Consider the following 20890-nt stretch of genomic DNA (forward strand, 5'->3'; position numbering starts at 1 on the left):
TTTGGTTCCTGAGTCCTGGACGGTAGCCCCTCCAGAGGACTGGGATGCACTGTCTGGGCACCAGGTCTGCCGTGTGCAGGGCAGTGGCCGCAGGGTGGCTGCCGGGCACAGCCTTGTCATCACCTACGGTCGGGCTGACAGATCTCACACGCGATTTGGACTTGGAACTGCACCCCTCAGTCTTGCTGCCTCATTGGGCCCAGTAATGCTGTGAGGCGGATGGCGGGTTTGGATCCACTCGGTCATCTAGACACAGAGCTAATGACGTTGACGTTGGAAATAAGCGATGCTGGGCCGCCTGCACCCCTCGGTCTGTCTGCCTGTAGAGCAGTTCCCACAGCAGTTGCAACTCCCACAACTGTGAGCCCCACGCGGCCACCAGTGTCATCTGCTCAGCTTGGCTTCCAAGTCATTGAGCTTCTATTTTAGTGTGGTTTTCTCCAGAAAAGGGCTCCTTGTGCTGTGCTCCTCTCACACTGAACTTCCCTGAAAGACGGGCAGTTTCCCTGAATGCATCACCCCTATACCTTGGTCCCTGTATTTCTTGGGTCTGGTGTAGCACCTTCCTTAGCGGACCACCAGGGCAGAGAAGGGTGAATACAGGTTGCAACAACAAATTCCCCAAAAACCTTTTTTATTGTGGAGCCTGATATCTGAGTTTGAGGTTTGCTATTCAGCTCTCCTGGACAGCTCCCAGGCTGCCCTCCTCACGCCCTGGAGGGTAGGGGCCAGGCAGTCAACCTCTCTCTCTCTCAGGAACCTGATGGGTCTGTTGCAGTGCCTTCTCGGTGCTGAGGCTGATCATGTTTCCTCTTTCTTGCAGGCCCAGAAATCCACTCTACTACCCCAGGTGAGTCACTGCAGCCCAGCCCAGCAAGGCTCCTCTCTGGAATTCTACCCTCTCGGGTTTCCAGAAATAGAAGGAGAAGAGCAGGCTCCTCCTGGGGAGTGCTTTCCCTCTGAGGACTCTGGAATCCGTTTCGTGACCCGCTGAATCTCCAAGACCATGGCTGTCACTCATCTCGAGCTGGAGGGCCCCTCTGGTCTCCTGCCACCTCCTGCTGCCAGTGTTCATTCAGAGAGACTGTGGAAGAAAAAGATTGTTTCCACTGGTCATTTTGGATGAAAATAACTGTCCCAGTATTCCCATGGACAGCTGTGACCATGTTAGAAGCATGGCCAAGTAGCGGTCTTACAAATGTTTGTCTCTTAAAGAATCCTTCATGTTGAGAGCGATCCCCCAAATGATCTTCTTGCTGATCTCACAGAGGCAGCAGTGAGTGGTGGTGGGAAGCGAGATCTTGACTCCCTGCCCGGGAATTGAACCTGGGGAGCCGGGATGAAAATCAGGAATCCGAGCCACCATACCCCCTGGCTCCTGCCCCCAGTGAAAAATGCCTTTCTCACGGAGGCAAAAACTGTAAAAACAGGCACAAAGTTGATCATTAGAGACATAGCAGAACAACAAGTGAGAGAGCACACAGAGAAACTGTTAAGACAGAAGCAAGGCAGAGCAAGGGTGTGGGCGTCCCCCCTAATGAGGAGGAGCGCAGTGAAGAGGCGGTTAAGTCACTTATATAGGGCAGTTCTTCCGGGTCTCTGTTTACCTTTGGCCAATTATCTGGTTTCTTTTTCCACACCTGACCTGCCCTAGGACCCTCCCCACATGCTTGCGCAACTTTTTTCCAAGATGCATTCCAGCCCAGAGGCCTATGAGACGGCCTTAGCATCACCTGTTATGGGGTGGCGCCCCCTCCTTTTTGACCCCCAAGGAGCCTTTCTGCGCATGTGCAATGTTTCCCTTGCCCCGAGGATGGGAAATGTATGACCTCTTGACCTTTTAACAGGGTTTAGCCCCTCTCTGTCCCTGCCATAAAAGTGTCCAGTGTTCGGTTATCTACCCCATTCCTATTGTTGTTTCTTATATTGAAGTGCAGATCTCGAAATATAGATAGGAGTCTGGTCATAAATATGTAGTCCAGAGCCCGTTTGTCTCTTGCCTCAGGAAATGTAAACAGGGGGCTGGTAATGAATGTCTGGCCTGGAGCCCATCTTCTTCTCACCCCAGGAGGTGTGAACAGGAGGCCAGTTGTAAATTTCTAGCCTGGAGCCCATCTTTCTCCTGCCTCATTGCCATAGTGATAATATCTGGTGCCAAAGAAGGTGGGAAAGTGCTATGTACTCCAGCCCATCTGGCCAGTCTCAGTGCAGGTGGGATAGTCAAGGCTCTGAGAAGTCCTGCAGTAAGGAAAACAATTGACTTTCTCAATCAAACTGACAACATGAAATTAAAAAATTATCCAGCAATATCCTAAAATCACTTCATTTTCTTTCCAGATTGGTGGCGTCCATCAACTCCAACCACGGAAAGTAAGTGTCACATTTTTCCACCTGACCCACAGGGCATGGGTTTCCTGTCCCCAGGCGTGGCTGTCTATGCAGCTAATGCCGACACACGCATAGCCCACCTCAACCACACACACAGCCCACCCGGGCTGCCCCACCACGCCCTGCCCCTGCCCCTGCCCCTGCCCCTGCCCTCGCCCACAGCCAGCATGGAGCTTGCACACTCTCAGCCTCATTCTCCCCTGCTCGGTAGGTGACTTTTGTTTTAACTAAGGAGATCGCCTTCCCCTTCTTTTTTGTGAATGAGATAAGTGATTCTCAAAAAACTAGACCTCATGGGTTTTATCTCTTAGAGTATCTCCAAAGCTTTGGGAGAAAGAAGGGGGATACAGAATAAATGGATAATTTCACAAATAATCATGCTTTTACAAGTATTTTTTACCTCATGATATGGATATAGTTCAGTAGGTTTCCGTTGTTCTTAAGAAATGATATGGCTACTTTTCCTTGTCATCGTCTTCTCTTACCATCGTTTTAAATAAATGCCCCTGTGATGAAGAATATTTTTATAAATAAATTTTGCATACCTCCTCAATATTTTTTAGGACAGAAATAGATTTACTGGCTAAATTTAATATAGTGCCTTGTACATAGAATGTACTGAAGAAATACTAACTCTTTGCTACGTTAAACATTTTACAATCTGCTTTGTGTATGGTCAAATCACCATTAAGAGTGGTTGTAAAATTACAGAACAATTTTACAATTGTAAAATGGAGATGAAAAGGGTATATTAATGATGTATTAATATAATATAAATACCTCCTCACTCAGGTATTAAATATCAAATACCGAATTAATGATATAATTACAGTGACAGGTGCTTCACAGGGAAAGTTCGGTGTGCAAGGAAGCATATTAGCAGAGTCTTTACTCGCTCAAGGGATTAAGGGAAGTTCTCTACGAAGTGACACTTTTGCTGAGGCTTACAGGAGAAGCAGGTTCCTTGGTAAAATGCCTTCCAGCCAGAAAGAATGCTTTGATGGTCTGCGTGGGAAGGATCTTGTCTTTTCAAATGAGTGACGGGTGGTAACAGGAGGGATTGTGGGAGAGCTGGGCGAGGGAGGGCCAGATCCTTCAGAGCTTGTGTGCAGGTTAAAACTCCTGGCTTTATGCTAAGGGCAGTAGGAACTGCTGAAATGTTTTAAGCAGGGAATTCCACAGTCAGAAGCGTGTTTGCAGAAGATCACACGTATCTTTTCTGCCAAACTGCACTTCCCGAGGGCAGGAATTATGTCTACCATTTTCATTATTGCATCCTTATTATCTAGCATTGTGTCTGGCATTCCATAAGTAGAAAGAATAGTGAACACGTGAATGGATGGATGAATGTATAATTACTATTGGCATTCTGATGTATAGTCCATATATATATACAGGTGCGCACACACACACAAAGTACAGTATGCTTTTTACCCTATTTTATAACATCCTTTTTCACTTGAGTATATGATAAATACTTTTTTGATGGTTTTTGTTTTGTTTTGTTTTGCGGTACGCGGGCCTCTCACTGCTGTGGCCTCTCCCGCTGCGGAGCACAGGCTCCGGACGCGCAGGCTCAGCGGCCACGGCTCACGGGCCCAGCCGCTCTGCGGCATGTGGGATCTTCCCGGACCGGGGCACGAACCCGTGTCCCCTGCATCAGCAGGCGGACTCTCAACCACTGCGCCACCAGGGAAGCCCTTGATGGTCTTAAAGTTAGCATTTTTATGGCACTGAAATTATTTCTACACCATAAAGTTTAACGGCTGCACGGTTTTCGATTGTATGGATATACCATGATTTACTTAAATAATGACTATTCATAGGACAAAAGAAGTAATTCTTTCTAATTATATGTTGCATATTTAAGTAATTACATCCAGTAATTATTTTATTTTATTTTCTAAGTCTCTATTATATTTTTAGAAATCTGTAATGCATATCCTGTGTCTAAAACTTTGGCCTTATCTTTGATTATTTCCTAGTATAGAAATAAAACTTCTGGGTGGGTATATTTGAAAGGCCAAATTATATTTAAGATACACTGTTTTTTCACAGAATGAGAGGAAATGTTTGCAAATTATACGTCTCATAAGAGATTTGTATCTAGAACATATAAAGAAATTTTATAAGTCAATAATAAACAGTCAAATAACCGAATTAAAAATAAGCTAAGGCTCTGAATAGATATTTCTCCATAAAAGATGGTCAACATATGGTCACAAGCACATGAACATATGCCTAACATCATTAGCCTGAGGGATATGTAAACCAAAACCACAAAGAGATACCACTTCACACCCAGTAGGTTGGCTGGAATCAAAGAGTTGGATAATAATAAGTGTTGACAAGGACATGGAGAAATTGGAACACTCATACACTGCTAGTGGGAATGCAAAAAGGTACGTCCACTTTGAAATGTAGTTTGGTGGTTCCTCAAATATTTAAACATCAAGTCACTATATGACCCAGCAATTCTACCCCTAGGCATATACTCAGGAGAAAAGAAAGCGTATGTTCACACAGAAACGTACATGCAAATGTTCATAGATAGCAGCATTATTCCTAACAGCCCCCAAGTGGAAACAACCCAAATGTTCATCACGGTGAATGGACAAACAGAATACGGTCTATCCATACTATACAATATTATTTGGCAATACAAAGAAATGAAGTCCTGATACATGTTCATACATGTTAAAACATGGATGAACTTTGAAAAGATTATGCTAAGTGAGAGAAACCAGTCACAAAAGACCACATGTTGTATGATTCCATTTATATGAAGTGTCCAGAATAGACAAATCTATAGAGATAGAAAGTAGATTAGTGGTTGCCTAGGGCTGAAGGTATTGGGGAAAATGCAGAGTGACTGCTAATAGGTACAGGGTTTCTCTTTGGAGTCATGAAAATGTTCTAAAATTGACTGTGGTGATGATTGCAGCGCTCTGAATATACTAAAAACCATGGCGTTGCATACTGTAGAAAAAATAAAAAGTTATGAATGAGGAGAAAAAACGGTTTTAAGTTAGATCACTACTGAGGAGAACATAAATATTTTTAAGTGGTCTTAATAGGCCACTTATTTATTTTAATAAATAAACCAACCAATGAAAAGTTTGAATGTGCAATGTTATTTATCACTCTCTGATAAATAGTAATAGGTAATATTGTTGGGTGCTCGTTATGTGCTGGGCACTCTTCTAAAGGTTTTCATGTATTATCTCATTTCACACCCACCAGAATCTGATGAGGCAGATGCTATTACCATCCCTATTTTTCAGATGAGGAAACTGAGGCAGAGAGGATAAGTAACTCGCTCAGGTTCACGGAGCTGATAAAGGCAGAGCCGAGATGCAAGCGCAGGCCTTCTGTGGCAGAAACACAGGCGTTCTGTTTACACGGACCCCACTTTACACTGCTTCTTGTCAAGTGGCAGAATCTCGTGCTCCCAGGAGACACTAGGGAATAAATTATATCACAGGGTGTTCTCCACGGCCCAGCACTTCTCTCACCCAAGATGTATCCCCATGTCCCTGTCTGTAATTGAACAGTGACAGCAATGGCTTTGTTGCTTTCTTGGCACTTTTTTGCTGAAAGGGGCCACATGCTCCCTCTGCAGTGGAGTCACCTTCTGCCAGATAATCACTGTTCTAGCTAGGCCCATTGGGGGAAGTAGAAACTCAGATCAAGGCCTCTAATGTGGGACTAGGCCCGAGAGAGGGGACTCGTTTAAAGAAAAGTTGAGTCCTGCTGTAAGTGCAGAGGATAAACCTTGAGGACTCTCACCCAGAACAACACCCCTGAAGAGCCACCACAGTGGGGATGTCCCTCTCTCTCTCCTCTCTAGGCCCCTCTTCAAGTTGTGGCGGCTCCTTATTCAGTGCCAGTGGGACATTTTCCAGCCCATCCTACCCTGGATACTACCCCAACAATGCCAGCTGTGTCTGGGAAATACAAGTGAACCCCAGCTATCGCATAAACCTGGGCTTCAACAGTCTGCAGTAAGTAACACCCAGGCCATCTGGAAAAGGATGTGTCCTCCACGGAACACCTTGTGGGTTTGGGTTGTGTTCTAGGTCGCGAGCCTTTTCACTCTCACGTGCTATAGACTATATTTCAGGTTGCTCTGTTCCCTACCAGGAAGCATCAGGCAATATTGGGAAGTCCTTTGATCCGATTGAGGAAGAGCAAGAAGAAAATCTTAGATTCAAGGGCATCACTCATGAAGTCCAAAATATCTGTAAAATACATAAGCAACAGGAATTCTGTTGATGACATGAATCCATTGTTCCATACAGGTTGGAGGTGCACAGTTGTTGCAGTTTTGATTATGTTGAAATCTTTGATGGATCATTGAGCGGCAATGTTTCGCTGAGGAAAATTTGTAATTACACCGGGGAAATATTCACCTCTTCTTACAACCGAATGACTATTCGATTTCAAAGTGATGTCAGTATCCAAAACACCGGCTTTTCCGCTTGGTATAACTCCTTTCCGAGAGGTGAGTGCAAGACATAGAGAACAGACTTGTGGTTGCCAAGGGGAAGGGCTTGTGGGGGAGGGATGGATTGGGAGTTTGGGGTTAGCAGATGCAACGTACTATATATAGGGTGGATAAACAACAAGGTCCTACTGTATAGCACAGGGAACTATATTCAATATCCTGTGATAAACCGTAATGGAAAAGAATATACGTATGTATAACTGAGTCACTTTGCAGTAGAGCGGAAATTAACACAACGTTGTAAATCAACTGTATTTCAATGAAATAAGTTTTAAAAAAGACGTGAGTGCAAACTAGACCTGGCCTCTGAGGCTCCGTGGATTCCTGCAGCCCCCTCTTCTACACGCATCATGGTGTATTCAAAGGAGGTCTGCAGTGACGCTTCGCTCATCGTCCGTGCCTCACAGCTGACCGTGGTAATCCAAGGCAGCAAGGCGTGGAGAATAGGGGACACACCCTGGCCTTGGGTTTGCCACCACTAACGCCCTGGGCACCTGATAACGCACTTTACTGAGTCAACACCTTCCCATCTGGAGGGTGAGGGGGGCTGAGCTCTGTGATGTCTGGAGCCCTTTCCAAGTTGATCACGTAGCTGTCTGAACCCTGATCAGTGCCATTGGGTGCCTCTGGGGATCTGGAAAGGACCGTGGGTTATCTGGCCTTTGGCTTTTGTTGGGGAATGTGGCCATCACCTTTTATGTCATGTGTCTTTCAGACGCCAGCTTGAGACTGGTCGATCGGAACTCCTCCCGCTCTGCGTGTGCCGGGCGTGTGGAAATTTACCATGGTGGCCAGTGGGGAACAGTGTGTGATGACAACTGGAGCATTCAGGATGCCCAGGTGGTGTGCAGACAGCTGGGGTGTGGCTATGCAGTATCAGCCCCAGGAAGCGCCTATTTTGGCTCCGGCTCTGGCCCCATCACCTTGGATGACGTGGAGTGCTCAGGGGTGGAATCTAACCTCTGGCAGTGCCGGAACCGAGGCTGGTTCTCCCATCACTGTGCCCACCACGAAGACGCTGGGGTCGTTTGCACAGGTATTGCATGATGTCATTCGTGGAATATTGCATGATGTCATTCGTGGAAGGCCCATGGCACCCCTGACCTGCTACAGGTGGAAGCTGGAGGCCGGTGGCTGATTGTCTGTGGCTCAGTTCAGGGGGAGGGGGCAGGCAGGAGCTTGTCGGTTTGTCCCCTTGGCCTGTCCACTCCAGGAGACCTTGCAGGGGCCACTTGATCGCTGGTGGGCCTGGGGTCCTTGTACAGAACACACAGCTGGTGTCCAGTTTATTCTTACTCTCCCATTTGCTTTATGACCTTTAGCAATGAGTTAACCTCGAAGCTTCAGTTTCCTCCTTTATTAAGGGGATATGATCATGGTAGCACCTGCTTCCGATGGTGATTAGAGAATTAAAGGGATAATGCATGTAAATCCTTAGAACAGCTCTGGTCAAGTAGGAAGTGATGGTGTTATGACCTTGGCTGCAAAGCTGATGACCCCCAAGTAACGATGGATCTGGGGGAGCAGCTGTGGAAGCCCACTTAGGCCTCCTCCTAGTGTCACAGACCTCCCCAGCAGTAGACCGTAGGTGCACTCACTGATTTCCAGCCACACTTCAGTGACCCATGCTTTCTTTCTATCCCTTTTTAGGAACCTATACAACCACACCTGGTAAGTACCCGTGGTTTCAACCCGCCACCCAGCTGCCCCTCTCTGCGGCTGGTCCCCGAGCTGCAGTCATGGTGATCACTCTCCAGACAGTTTGCCCCTCCCGCCTTTCCTGGCACGTGGCGTCGCCTGCAGCTGACGTCCCAACCCCAGGAGGGCTGGGCCTCTCTTTAGGCTCCGCTTTGTCCTTTAGTAGCCTGGCCAGCCTACGATTCGGATCTCTGGTCAGTCCCTAGGCGAGGCTGCCCCCCCGCCGCCCCCGTGTAGATCCCACCCCTCCCCTTGGACACTAGACCCTGGTCAGTGCTGGCTGGCTGGCTGGAGCCTGCTTCATCTCTGAGCTCGGTGTGTAATCAGCAAGAGCTCCTGACTGGCTGCTCTTGAGCTGCTGCTGAAAACCCCCTCTCCCCGCCACCCCTGAGGTCTGTCCTCTCCGTGCCCACCCTCCCCTCCTCACCACCTGGCTTCCTGAAGCGGCTGCCCCTCCCCTCTGACCCATTCTCTGCAGTGCAGCTAGGGGCATCCTCACAAGACGCCAAGGTCAGTCCCAGCCCTGGGGACTGATTCCTCAGGGCCTTCTGGTCACAGACCCTCACTGCTCAGGACGAGACCTCTAGGGCTCTGCCCAATTCCCTCCTGTTGTCTGGTAGCTCCCGCCATCCCTCCTGTCCCTGCCGCATGCACACTGAGGTTCCCCAAATGTGCCAGGTACACCTAGCCTCCTTCGCGCACACTGTTCTCTCTGCCTGGAACACCCTTTCTCCCTTTTTGCCTAGCCGCCCTGATTATCCACCCCCCTCTCCCTGCTGAGTCGGGGTCAGGAGCCAAAGCTCCAGGCTCCCACCACCTCCCGGGCTTTGCTCCATCACGGTCCCAGCCCATGACGCTGGGATTTGCTCTTTTCCATCCTCTCCTCCAGGCTGTGTGGTGCCTGAGGGCAAGGCCTGTATCCAGCATTCACTGTGAGCCCAGGGTTGGCACATTTCCAGGCACGGAGCCAGCAAGGACTCAACAGTTGTGTCAAGGGTACCAGGAAACTGATCATTATGTTTTCTCTTTGTCAACAGATCCCGTTTACAACCTCACCCGCCCAGCCAGTAAGTTCTGAGCTCCCTGACAAGTCCCCTTTTTCCCTTCTGCTCAGTGACAGTGACACTGGGGAGGGGTGAGGAGAATGACGAGGAGATGTTTCCCCTAAGTGCAGTCTCTGTGGAGGGGCACCCCGCTGACCGTCAGGGCGTAGTTTGGGTCTAGGCACCTCCTGGTGGGTTTCTGTCTTGGGAATTGTTAAAAAAAATCTCCCCCAGGTGACTGTGCGGTGTGCATTGTAGGTCATCAGTATTTCCATTTTATCCCAACAGCAAATTATTCCTGCGGAGGCTTCCTGTCCCAACCTTCAGGGAGCTTTTTCAGCCCATTCTACCCTGAGAACTATCCGAACAATGCCAAGTGTGTGTGGGACATTGAAGTCCAAAACAACTACCGCGTGACTGTAGTCTTCAGAGACGTCCAGTAAGTGTGGTGAGGGAGCTTGCTGACGCTTTAGAAGGGGAGAAATGGCACCTAGCCCTTCAGGTGGCCTCTCCCGTCGCGGAGCACCGGCTCCGGACGCGCAGGCTCAGCGGCCACGGCTCACGGGCCCAGCCGCTCCGCGGCACGTGGGATCCTCCCGGACCGGGGCGCGAACCCGCGTCCGCGGAGCACAGGCTCCGGACGCGCAGGCTCAGCGGCCACGGCTCACGGGCCCAGCCGCTCCGCGGCACGTGGGATCCTCCCGGACCGGGGCGCGAACCCGCGTCCCCCGCATCGGCAGGCGGACTCTCAACCACTGCGCCACCAGGGAAGCCCTATGGGTTCCATTTTCGACCAAGCACAGAGGTGGCACCAGGACCAGAGCCCTGCTTTCAAGTTGCACCTGTGTCACTAATTTCCTGCGTGACCACGGGGATTCATTTAATTCACCTTAGCCTCAAGAGAGGAGAATAAAATAACTGCTTTCCCACCCTTGCCGGTTACTGGGAGGGCCACAAGAGAGAAATATATGAAAATACTTGGACAATGTTATCCAGTGGGAGGGATTATAGTTAGGAGTAATAATAACTATTATTATTACAATAATTATTATAATAGTAATAATAATAATAACAATAATCATTGTTAGGAGTAATAATAATGATTATTATTACAATAATTATTGTAATAGTAATAATAATAATAACAATAATCATTGTTAGGAGTAATAATAACCAGAATCCTATTAACAACCACACCAGTTTTTCTGAACCCTTCTCACTCTACTCCCTCCTTTTTTTGGGTGAGTTTCGGGCAGAGGAGGAGAAGTCCCTGCAGCAGAGGTTAGGTTATCTGTTCCTTATCCAATGAAGAGTGGGAATTCCTTGTTTTAAGCGGAGGAGGCTTCGTCAGAACGGCAGTGGTACGTGATTGGCTCAAGGAGCGGGGGGCGGTGACCACAGCGAGTGACCAGTAGTTTCTAGAGTCCTGGGAACGGGGTACCATAATTTCTCCTCTAACAGCCACCACTGAACAAAGTAGTTTTCTCTCTTGATCTCTGGCTGCAGTGGCCTTGGGAGTCTCTGCCTTGGAAATTTGTGTGGGGTTTTGCGAAAGGTACAATGTTATTTTAATCTCTTCATCATTAAAGTTCATACTGGATTGTGGGGACTGCATGAAATCCTTTGGAGGAAGGTTGGCCGTGACTGGTTCTGAGTCAGCATCTTAATAACAGTGACCACCATTTGTGACATTTTATGAAGCACTTTTCCATATATTACATTGTTTGAGCCTCGCGACGGCTTTCTTCAGTATACATGGGTAGGGAGATTTCACCTTCGTAAATAAGAAACCTGAGCTGCAGAGAGGCTATTTGACTTGCCCGGTATTTTTTTGTTCAACTATTTGTTTCTATCACTATGAATTCATGGATTTTAAAAAATTCTATGGGAAACTGGGGTCTTTTTGATCAAAGAAAAACTCTAAGGTAGGATGTGATCCTTTCTCACGTGATGCAAAAGGCTGTCGGGAGAGGGGCTGTCGATCTCATATGTGTGACCCCAAAAGGCAGGACTAGAACCATGTATGGAGGTCATGGGAAGATGAATCTCCGCCCGATTTAAGAAAGTCTCACAAACTGGTGGTTACCAGTGGGGGGAGGGACTGGAGGAGGGGCAGTACCCGGGTAGGGGATTAAGAGGTAGAAACTATTATGTATAAGATAAGCTACAAGGATACATTGTATCCATACAACGCAGGGAATATAGCCAACTGTTTATAATAACTGTAAATGGAGTATAACCTTTAAACATTGTGAACCACTATATTGTACACCCATAACTTGTGTAATATTGTACATCAACTATACTTCAGCAAAAAAGGAAATCTATTACTTTCAATTATTAATTTTGTCAGAGTTTCCGGCTTACAGGTGTGATGCCTCACGGATATCTGACCCCCTGCATCAGATCCTGGTTAAAAGTGAAGCCAGAACTGTGTGTTGTGTCTCTGCAGGCTTGAAGGCGGCTGTAACTACGATTATATTGAGGTGTTTGATGGCCCTTACCACAGTTCCCCTCTGCTCGCCCGGGTTTGTGATGGGGCGACGGGCTCCTTCACCTCGTCATCCAACTTCATGTCCATTCGCTTCATCAGCGATGGCAGCGTCACGAAGAGAGGGTTCCAGGCTGCATACTACTCCAGTCTTTACAGTGGGGTCACAGGTAAGTCCCCGTCCGTCTGGGTGGGGCCCCTGGAAGTGACTTCTGTTGCTCAGCCATCCCGTGGCTGTGAAATGAGAAATGATGGCCGCCTTTTCAGGTCACCAAGGCTCGAGCCGGTGCAGAAGGGGGCCAAGAGCAGTGGGTCTTGGGACTCTGGCTCCCAGACATGGCCGATGGGTGGCGCGTTGGCCATTCTGTGGTCAGCAGAGATGAAGTAGAAGGGCAAGGTGTTGCTTTCAACAGATAGTGAGATGTCAGTGCCAAGGGCAGAGGGGATCACCTGGCTTGAGGCCTTGTGGCCTTCCTAGAGTGTGGGACACCGTGGCCTTGTCCTGAGACCTATAGCACCTTCGGCTGCTGCCTGAAGCTGGTCTGAGCTGGTCACTCAGGCACGTCCAGCAGAGGCTGATGGCCACGGTTTGAGCTGTTAAGTGGACTGATGTGCAGATTGGCCAGGGGCCGGGCAAGGTGAGGTACTGGCTCTCTTTGAGGTCAGGATTTTAAGCACCGACCCGCCCCTTAGCTAAAGGACCTACGTTTAGGTCCATAGCTAAGGACGTTGATTTTCCGACATCCCCGCAATTCAACCCGAGCGTTACTTTACTGTAGGGATAAGCGGCAACTTGGCAAAACGTTTTGCTTGTTTCACACCCTGCCTTCACTTCTCCATCAGAGGAATCCTAGTCCTGTGCCCTCGAGGGGTCTCACGAGAGTGAAACTGACTTGAGCCCCAGGGCACCTGGTGTGGTGGTGAGCTGTGTCCGCAGGCAGGCCCTCTGCCAGCGATCTCAATCTCTGCACCTTTCTGTGGGCTTGCGGGGGGCGCTGACACTGACCGCACTGTCTGCCCTCGGCCCCCAGAGCTGCTTTGCCTGCAGAATCACATGCGAGCCAGTGTGAGCGTAGGCTACCTCCGGTCCCTGGGCTACTCTGCCAGAGACCTTGTCATTCCCGGCTGGAACAGGAGCTACCAGTGTCAGCCCCAGATTACTTCGAGCCAGGTGACCTTCACAGTTCCCTACTCTGGCTGTGGCACCATCGAGCAGGTAAGCCTGGAGCTTCTTCCTCTCCCTCTTGCTGAGCCAGCTTTCTTACAGTGCCCTGCGCTGTGCTTCTTGAATTCTGGGGACCCAGAAAACATGATTATGGTAAAACCAGAACGTAATCGGGCTGAAGATATAAATCCGTCCCTCGGTGCCATGACGTGGCTGCAGCCATGTCCAAACAGAAGGAAGGAAAGTCAGTGGGGAGTTTTCCCCACATTGTCCACCAGAGAGGGTGCCTGGCAGGCTGCTATCACTTCGGCAAGAGCCATAGCAGCTCGCAGGGGCAGCTCCAGGTTCTGAAGGGCCTGGAGCTTATACAGGTTGGTGTTGGGGTGGGCAAGAGAGGCAGGTGCCTCATTCATGGAAAGAATGCAAGCATATCTTAGTTTTAGAAATCTTACAAAAACACATGGCTGTGCCAGTGCATTGCTGAGCCCCGGAAGAGCCTGTGCAGGGGGGCCCTGAAGCTTAAGCTTCATTAGCTTCACAGCAAATTGGCCTCTGCAGCTATCATTTGTTGAGCTGTCACCACCTGGGGTAACCAGTTGTCTTGGTTGACCTGGGACTTTGCAGATTTTAGCATGGAGAAGTCTCACGTCCCAGGAAACTCCTTAATCCTGCCACCCTACAAGTGGCAGACACTGAGATTAGTCTGTGTCAAACTGCCCCAAATCCCCACCAAGATGATGCAGGTCTCCCCTCATTGTCATCCTACTTGAAAAACAGGGAGACCGGGCTTTGAGGGGTCAAGCAGGTTGCTTAAAGCTACTTAGCCAGGAAGCGGTAGGGCCAACGCCAGACTCTGAGAATCTCAAAAATGTGGCACTGAGTGAAAGAAGCCAGGCCCGCAAGATTACCCACCCTGTGATGTCATTTCTATGAAATTTGTGTACGATAGTGAGCCGACCTGGCGGGAGGGGACTCCCTGCAAAGGGGCAGGATGGAGCTGTTTGAATTAATGAGAGTGTTGAGTCTTTTACTGTCAAACCCCACCGAATGGTAGACTTAGAGTTGTTGCATTTAATTTTATGTAAATTCATTTTAAACTCTGCACTCTAAGTTCTGAATTTTTGGCTGACACCTAAGCAATCATTTCAAGGTTTTGTCTGTCAGAGAACAGACACAGTGCAAATACTTTTATTAGGTTTAGGACCGCAGTAAATATACAGCACAAAAGGCTCAAATACGTACAATGTGTGTGACACACACGATCAGAGGGTTTGCCCGTCCCCAAAGACGTACCGTACATTTGCCGCGTGCCAAGCTAGGTGCTGTGAGCGTGCTGTTCATTATCTGGCAAGGTCACAAGGAACCGTGAGAGAGGGAGGGGACACTCGTTTAGCTAACCAGATGGGCCTGTCGGCCACAGGTAGGTGCCCGGGCCCGAGGGTCTGCAGTTGCCACTGTGGCCCCCCCAGCTCTCATTGGACAGTCCCTACAGACACCGGATCTCCTTCTGATAGGAGCTGAGTGGGTCAGGGAGGCTTACATGCAGAGAAGGGTACAGATGAGTCACGCCCTGCAAACGTTCTAGTCGACCTGGCTTTTACATTTCGCCCTGTCAATCAGTCGTGTTGGATTCTGGTTTGTCCTGAGTTTAGTCGGTGGGAATCAGTCTACCAAAGGTGACCCACCCCTCCCAGTTCCAAATATGCAGCCTGGAGCCTCTGACATCTGAGCCATCCTATCTGTGTTCCTTCATCTCCAATAGGAGCTGCCAAAGCCATGGGCCAGCCCTGGTCTTCTAACCTGGCTGGTCGTGGGCAGCACAGGCTACATTCTGATTCCTCTGCTTATTTAAATACCTGTATCCCCTAGCAAACCGTGCCTGCAGGGCAGGCCAATGTTTCATTCATCTTTGCAACTGTCAGTGCCCCTGGTGTGGAGCCTAAGCCTTTATAATCAGATTATTAAGGGCTAGTATGCGTGCCAGGCACTGAACTAAGGGTTCCACAAGACTTTCAAATTCTCGAGACAACTTCTATTCCCATTTGATTGTGAGGAAACAGAAGCTTGCAGAGGTTGACCCACTTGCCCAAGCCCACCTGATCATGAACTGTGGAGCCGGCCTTCAAAGGCAGGACGGTATGATCCTTAGCTGGGACTTTCTGCATCTCCTCCAGGTGCCCCGTTTAGTGGGTGTCTGACACACGTTGGCTCCTGTGTCTGAATAGGCAAGGTCTCCCCACCACAGGAGTGGGCTGCTAGGCGGAAGAGGCCGAGTCTCTGTGGGATAGCCGTTGACATGTCTGCCACACGCCATCCCAAGTGCCTTGCACACTGGGCAGACGTCTAATAATGAATTTTAATTTAAAATCAGAACACCTTCTGATGATCAAGCAATAAACCTGCACCCCACTTTCCTTGTTGGGCGTGCATTCAGAATCTACCCTGGAAACCACAGGCGAATGTGGATTCAAGAACACTTTCATGTGAATGTACAGAGTTCAATTGAAGGCACCTCAGCTTGTCTTTGAAGGAGTAACAAGGTGGCAACGTTTATATGGTTTATTGCGATAACCACTGACACTCCAATATAAAGCCCCCACCCCCCGCCCCGCTTTTTTAAAGAAAATATAAAGGCAGAAAATACAGTGTACTTCCCATGAAGGAAGGGAAGGCATAGAGCCCATCTAGGCCCTTTGCCAGACCTGAGTCCAAAGTGCGGGCTCTGGCGTCCCCTGCAGGCCAGAGCCTCCCTCTGACGGGAGAAAAGGGAAACCCACGGTCAGAGAGCAGGCAAGGGTCCCAGGGTGGCAAAACCACTTTAGATAGTTAAACTTTTCTCTTTTCACATGTCTTTCTGGAAGGGACAAACTCAGAGCTGAATTTTGCAACTTCAGACACGAAGTGAAAGCCTCTCCAGCACATGCTGCTCTAAAGAATAATTATATTTAGGTTGTACAAGTGCTGGCTTCAGAAGGGAACTTGTCTAATCTCCCAAACGGCCAGGAATGAACTTTTGCTCCTGACAGCGTATATGACTAAATGTCACTCAATGACAAACTTGCTATTTTTTTTTTAAGAGTAAGGTTGTCTTACATTTTAGGGCTTCTATTTAGGCCACTATGGTGTTATTTTTGTGCCTGTTCTTGCAGAGGCACCCACGGCTGGTGGGAACTCGTACCAGGCAAGGACAAGTTTGCTTACGACCATCACAGCATTTGGGAGGGAAAGAGTGCGCCACCCCCAGTCTCCACCTGGGGATGCTGCTCTTGTGCTCACCTCACCTGCGGCCAGATCATCACGACCATGGGGCTTCCAGGGGCGCTTGCTCACCTGTGTCCTCTTGGCCATTTGGGCTGGTTGCTCCTGGCACCATCCTTCTTTCCTCACAAGTACTTTTGCTGGACTTCTGTCCCCTGGACCTTTCCTCCATGCCATGGATCTTTACTGATGCTACTGATGCTATAGTTAACACTACACCAAGCCCTGGGAAAAGAGAGATGCTTAGACGTCACCCTTTCCTTGAAATGCTTACAGACCGCCAGGTGTGAGACTCTTGTCTCTGGAAAGGTCACTCTTATGAGACGGTAGGCACATCAAACAGCATGAGAGACCAACATTCTTATGAACTTGCTGCTTCGTGAAAGGCACAGCAGGAAATGGTCCTGTGGTTTGGGGAGTGGAGAAGCAAAGCGTGACAGGACGTGCTCCAGCATTGCCATGGCCCCCACTCCAACCCCCCCCCACACACACCACCACCTTGTTGTCCATATGAGCCTCTGGGGAATTTCCTGCCCCAGAGGTCAGAGATCTGCCGCAGCCATAACTCTGGATCTCTGTTGCTTCAGGGTCTGGCAGCTTCAGACACCAAACTGCAATAACTCCTGACCCATCCAAACAGCACAGTGAAAACGAATGCCACTAGCCCCTCCCACGACTGCCTCCCCTGATTTCTCCCAGCAAGAGTGAGAATGAAATAGAACAAGCCAGAAGGGCCCTGAGCCATGGAGACCAAACTCTGCTTAGTCATACAGCAGGGGTAGGGGGTCATCCAGACACCCCCACCTTTCCATAAGCAGCAGGTCCCGGGAGGCACCAACACACTGTGGTCCCCATCACATGGCAGAGGAAAGGGGATGTGTGAGAGGAGGGAGTCTTGCTGGTGAAGTGTACCCGTCCCAGGGGACGGTAGCCATGGTGATAGGCATGTGCCGTCTCCGTGTGCTTCTGGGAGGGTTTGAAACCTTGCAGCATGACTTCAGTCTCATTCTCACCCAAACCAGCAGCGAGATTCCCTTAGTAGGTGACGATTGCCTGACTCTGCTCGCCTGCCTGTCTCTCCCAGGTGGATAATGATACCATCACCTACTCCAGCTTCCTCAAAGCAGCTGTTTCAAGTGGCATCATCAAGAGGAGGAAGGACCTCCACATTCACGTCAGCTGCAAAATGCTCCAGAACACCTGGGTCAACACGATGTACATTGCCAATGACACCCTCGAGGTCAAGAACATACAATACGGCAACTTTGACGTGAACATTTCCTTCTATACATCCTCTTCATTCTTATATCCCGTGACCAGCAGCCCATACTATGTGGGCCTGAACCAGGATTTGTACCTTCAGGCTGAAATCCGCCATTCTAACGCCTCCCTGGCCTTATTTGTGGACACCTGTGTGGCGTCACCATATCCCAATGACTTTACATCTTTGACTTATGATCTCATCCGGAGTGGGTAAGGAGTGTCTTCATGGGCTGGACTTCAGCCTTTACCTGAAAACTCACACACAGCCAGCCCAGAGCTCAAGGAAGGCAGACTGGGCTCCCAGGAGCTCCAGCTTAACCAGCCAGGCTGGCATCTCTGGGCATCCGCAGAACTGAGTGGCCATCAAGCAGCTTAGCTATAAAGTAAAATTAGACCAAGTGACTAAACCCCAGGCAAGCCTTAATGTTAAAAGGACATGCCTGTCATGGGAAAACGTTGATTCTGAAGCAGGTGGAGGTTGGGATGCCAGCTCTGCGCCGTCCCAGCTGCATCAGTCTGGACAGGCAAGAGCACCTCTCTGAGCCAGTTTCTGCAGCCATCAAATGAGCGTAGTGAAGCCCATATCACAGCCTGTGGGAAGGATTAAACAAGAAGGAGGAGACGGGGTGCCGCACAGAGAGCGTGCCCGGCAGGTGGTCCACAAGGAAGGCTGTGAAGGCAGCAGGCGGTCCCCTGACCGCCACCCTCAGAGGAGGGTGCCCAGCGCAGGGGGAGGGTGGCATGCGGAGTGCAGCGCCTTGCTGGGAGCTGACGGTGACTCCTCTCCTCCTCCAGGTGTGTGAAGGATGAAACCTACCGATCCTACCTCCAGCCCTCACCCGACGTCCTCCGCTTCAAGTTCAGTTCCTTCCACTTCCTGAGCCGCTTCCCCTCCGTGTACCTGCAGTGCAAGATGGTCGTGTGCAGGTCGTACGATGCCTCGTCCCGCTGCAGCAGAGGCTGCATCCTGAGGGCCAAGAGGGGCGTGGGCTCCTACCAGGAGAAGGTGGATGTCGCCCTGGGACCCATCCAGCTGCAGGTCCCGCGTGCTGAGAAGAGGAGCCTGGGTAGGTGGCCATCTCCCCACCCCGCCATCTGCCGGGGCCCGGGCCCGTGAACCATGGGGACTTGGGATGCTTCCGTGGGTGTCCCGTTTCCCCTCGAATAGGGCTCCTGTGCTACCCTGGGCGATATGAAGTGGAGCTAGACCTGGTTCTCACCTTCTTCCAAGAGCTTCTGGCCTATGGGGGATGCGCGTGTAGGGTTTGGTCAAGACAGTTCTAATGTGGGACACAGAACCCCTGACAGTTTTACCCTCTGGGTTCTGAATACCCAACCTCACACTCCTCATCTGTAAAACAAAAACGTTCATATTTACCTCTTAGGACGGTTGAGGGGGTTTTACACAAAATGCTGTTAGTTACACGCTGCTCTGGCCCCTGCCTGGTATAAGTCACTGGCTGCAAAGAACCGTGATTTTGTTGCTCTCGTTATTGTCACCAATGTTAACCTTAATCATCACATTATTACTTATAATGATGGTGACAAACTGTAGCCCTGGAGTAGTGCAATCAGGGTCTGGGCAGGGCCGCGTAGATCCAGGCAGGACTGGTTTATTCTCACGGCTCCCAGGGGTTGATCCTGGAAAAGCCATTTCATTTTCCCCGTCTAGAACGGGGAGCAGATTTCCCACTGTGCTGTCCTGTTGTGCACGTGGGTGAGGAAATGTTTGCCGAGGGATTCCCATGATTTCTGGTCCAGGCCCGGCCAGGTCAACAAATGTGGTGGCATTGGTGACAGGGCCAGATGTGGGGGCAGCACTAGCCACAGATCCTCCCGCAGTCACAGGGCCTCACCCCACAGAGGATCTTTGACAGCTCGCTCCCCTCAGGGCCCAGATCCAGGCCCTCCCCTGGAAGTCTGGCTGCTTGCACGCTCTTTCCTCCCATAAGCAACATTCCCGGCATCTTTGGAAGACCTATTATGTGCCAGGAGACAGAGAACGAAATACATTCCAGCGGGAGGGGCCACAGTGCGGCCATAAGTCGCCTGCGTGGTACCCACCATGGGGGCTGGAGCTACAAGAGAGAAGGGAGGCAGGGCAGGGGGAGGGGCAAAGGCGGCCGATGGGGACGCTGCTCACGTCTCTCCTTTTCCTTCTCTTCCCACCGACACTGCGGTAGCTTAAGGCCGGTGTCCCTCTTGCCGGGACCTTTGTGCCCATTTCCCAAATGGGCTCAAATGCCCCAACTCACTCTTCTCCCATCCATCGGGAGCCTTCAGCCAGATAGCTTATGCCAAAGCCCAGCTCTGACTTCCTGTTCCCAAACCTTCTTTGCTCCTGTTGGCTGACAAGACACTGTGAAGTCTGCCAGGGCTGACACTCAGCTGCTCTTTGGGGGTCTGACCTCAGTTTCCTGAAAGGCACTCTTTTCTCCCTTCTTTTCCCCGCCCACCAAACAGTTCTGAGTGCCATCACCCTGCCCTGGGACCCCCATCCTGACTTCTCTCCCCTCTCCTTCCCAGACCGGCCAGAGGTTGACCTGGAAGAGGGGGCCAGCGCCCAGGGGAGCTACCACAGTGCCACCGTCCTTGCTGGGGTCCTCCTGGCCGTGCTCTTGGCTGCAGCAGCCTTCACATTGGGGAGGAGCACCCGTGCTGCCCGTGGCCAGCGTCTGAGCTCTAGGATGTGAAGCAGGAGAACACACGCCGTGCTCAGACACAGGCCCCCGTGCTCTGGAGCCCGTCAGAGGAGGGAAGGAACCAGTGTCCAGAGCTTGGCCCACAGAGCACCCGACTCCGGCCCAGGTGCACACTGGTGGGCGGTGCAGGAGGGGGTGAGAAAGACGGGAGCAGGTTTTCCCAGAAACGCAGACTTGGTGCTGGGACAAAATGTCAGGCGAGCAGGTGCTGGAACCTAAAATCCCACGGGAGGCAGTGAGCCACACACTAGGAGCAGCAGCGATTGTTCTAGATAGAGTTTCTTTTCTGACTTTTTATGAAGCAGCTTCTTTGGCCTGTAGTGTATACGTTAGCCTCTTCTTATTATAGGACAAGCCAAATAAAGAACTTTTTGC

At 50.2% G+C, this 20890-nt stretch overlaps 1 protein-coding gene across 1 annotated transcript in view; it reads left to right on the forward strand.

The window, feature by feature from the left end:
- LOC102995967 (deleted in malignant brain tumors 1 protein) overlaps nt 1–20506 on the forward strand; it is a 40423-nt gene extending 19917 nt beyond the window's left edge. Inside the window, 11 exon segments of the mRNA XM_028481951.1 lie at nt 824–850; nt 2338–2370; nt 6239–6392; nt 6690–6892; nt 7611–7931; nt 9925–10075; nt 12089–12297; nt 13159–13343; nt 17635–18023; nt 18609–18880; nt 20340–20506. Of these exon segments, the coding sequence (XP_028337752.1) occupies nt 824–850; nt 2338–2370; nt 6239–6392; nt 6690–6892; nt 7611–7931; nt 9925–10075; nt 12089–12297; nt 13159–13343; nt 17635–18023; nt 18609–18880; nt 20340–20506 (2111 nt within the window).
- The last annotated feature ends 384 nt before the right edge of the window (nt 20507–20890 follow it).

The sequence above is a fragment of the Physeter macrocephalus genome, chromosome 20, assembly GCF_002837175.3.
Source record: "Physeter macrocephalus isolate SW-GA chromosome 20, ASM283717v5, whole genome shotgun sequence".
Classification (NCBI taxonomy): domain Eukaryota; kingdom Metazoa; phylum Chordata; class Mammalia; order Artiodactyla; family Physeteridae; genus Physeter; species Physeter macrocephalus.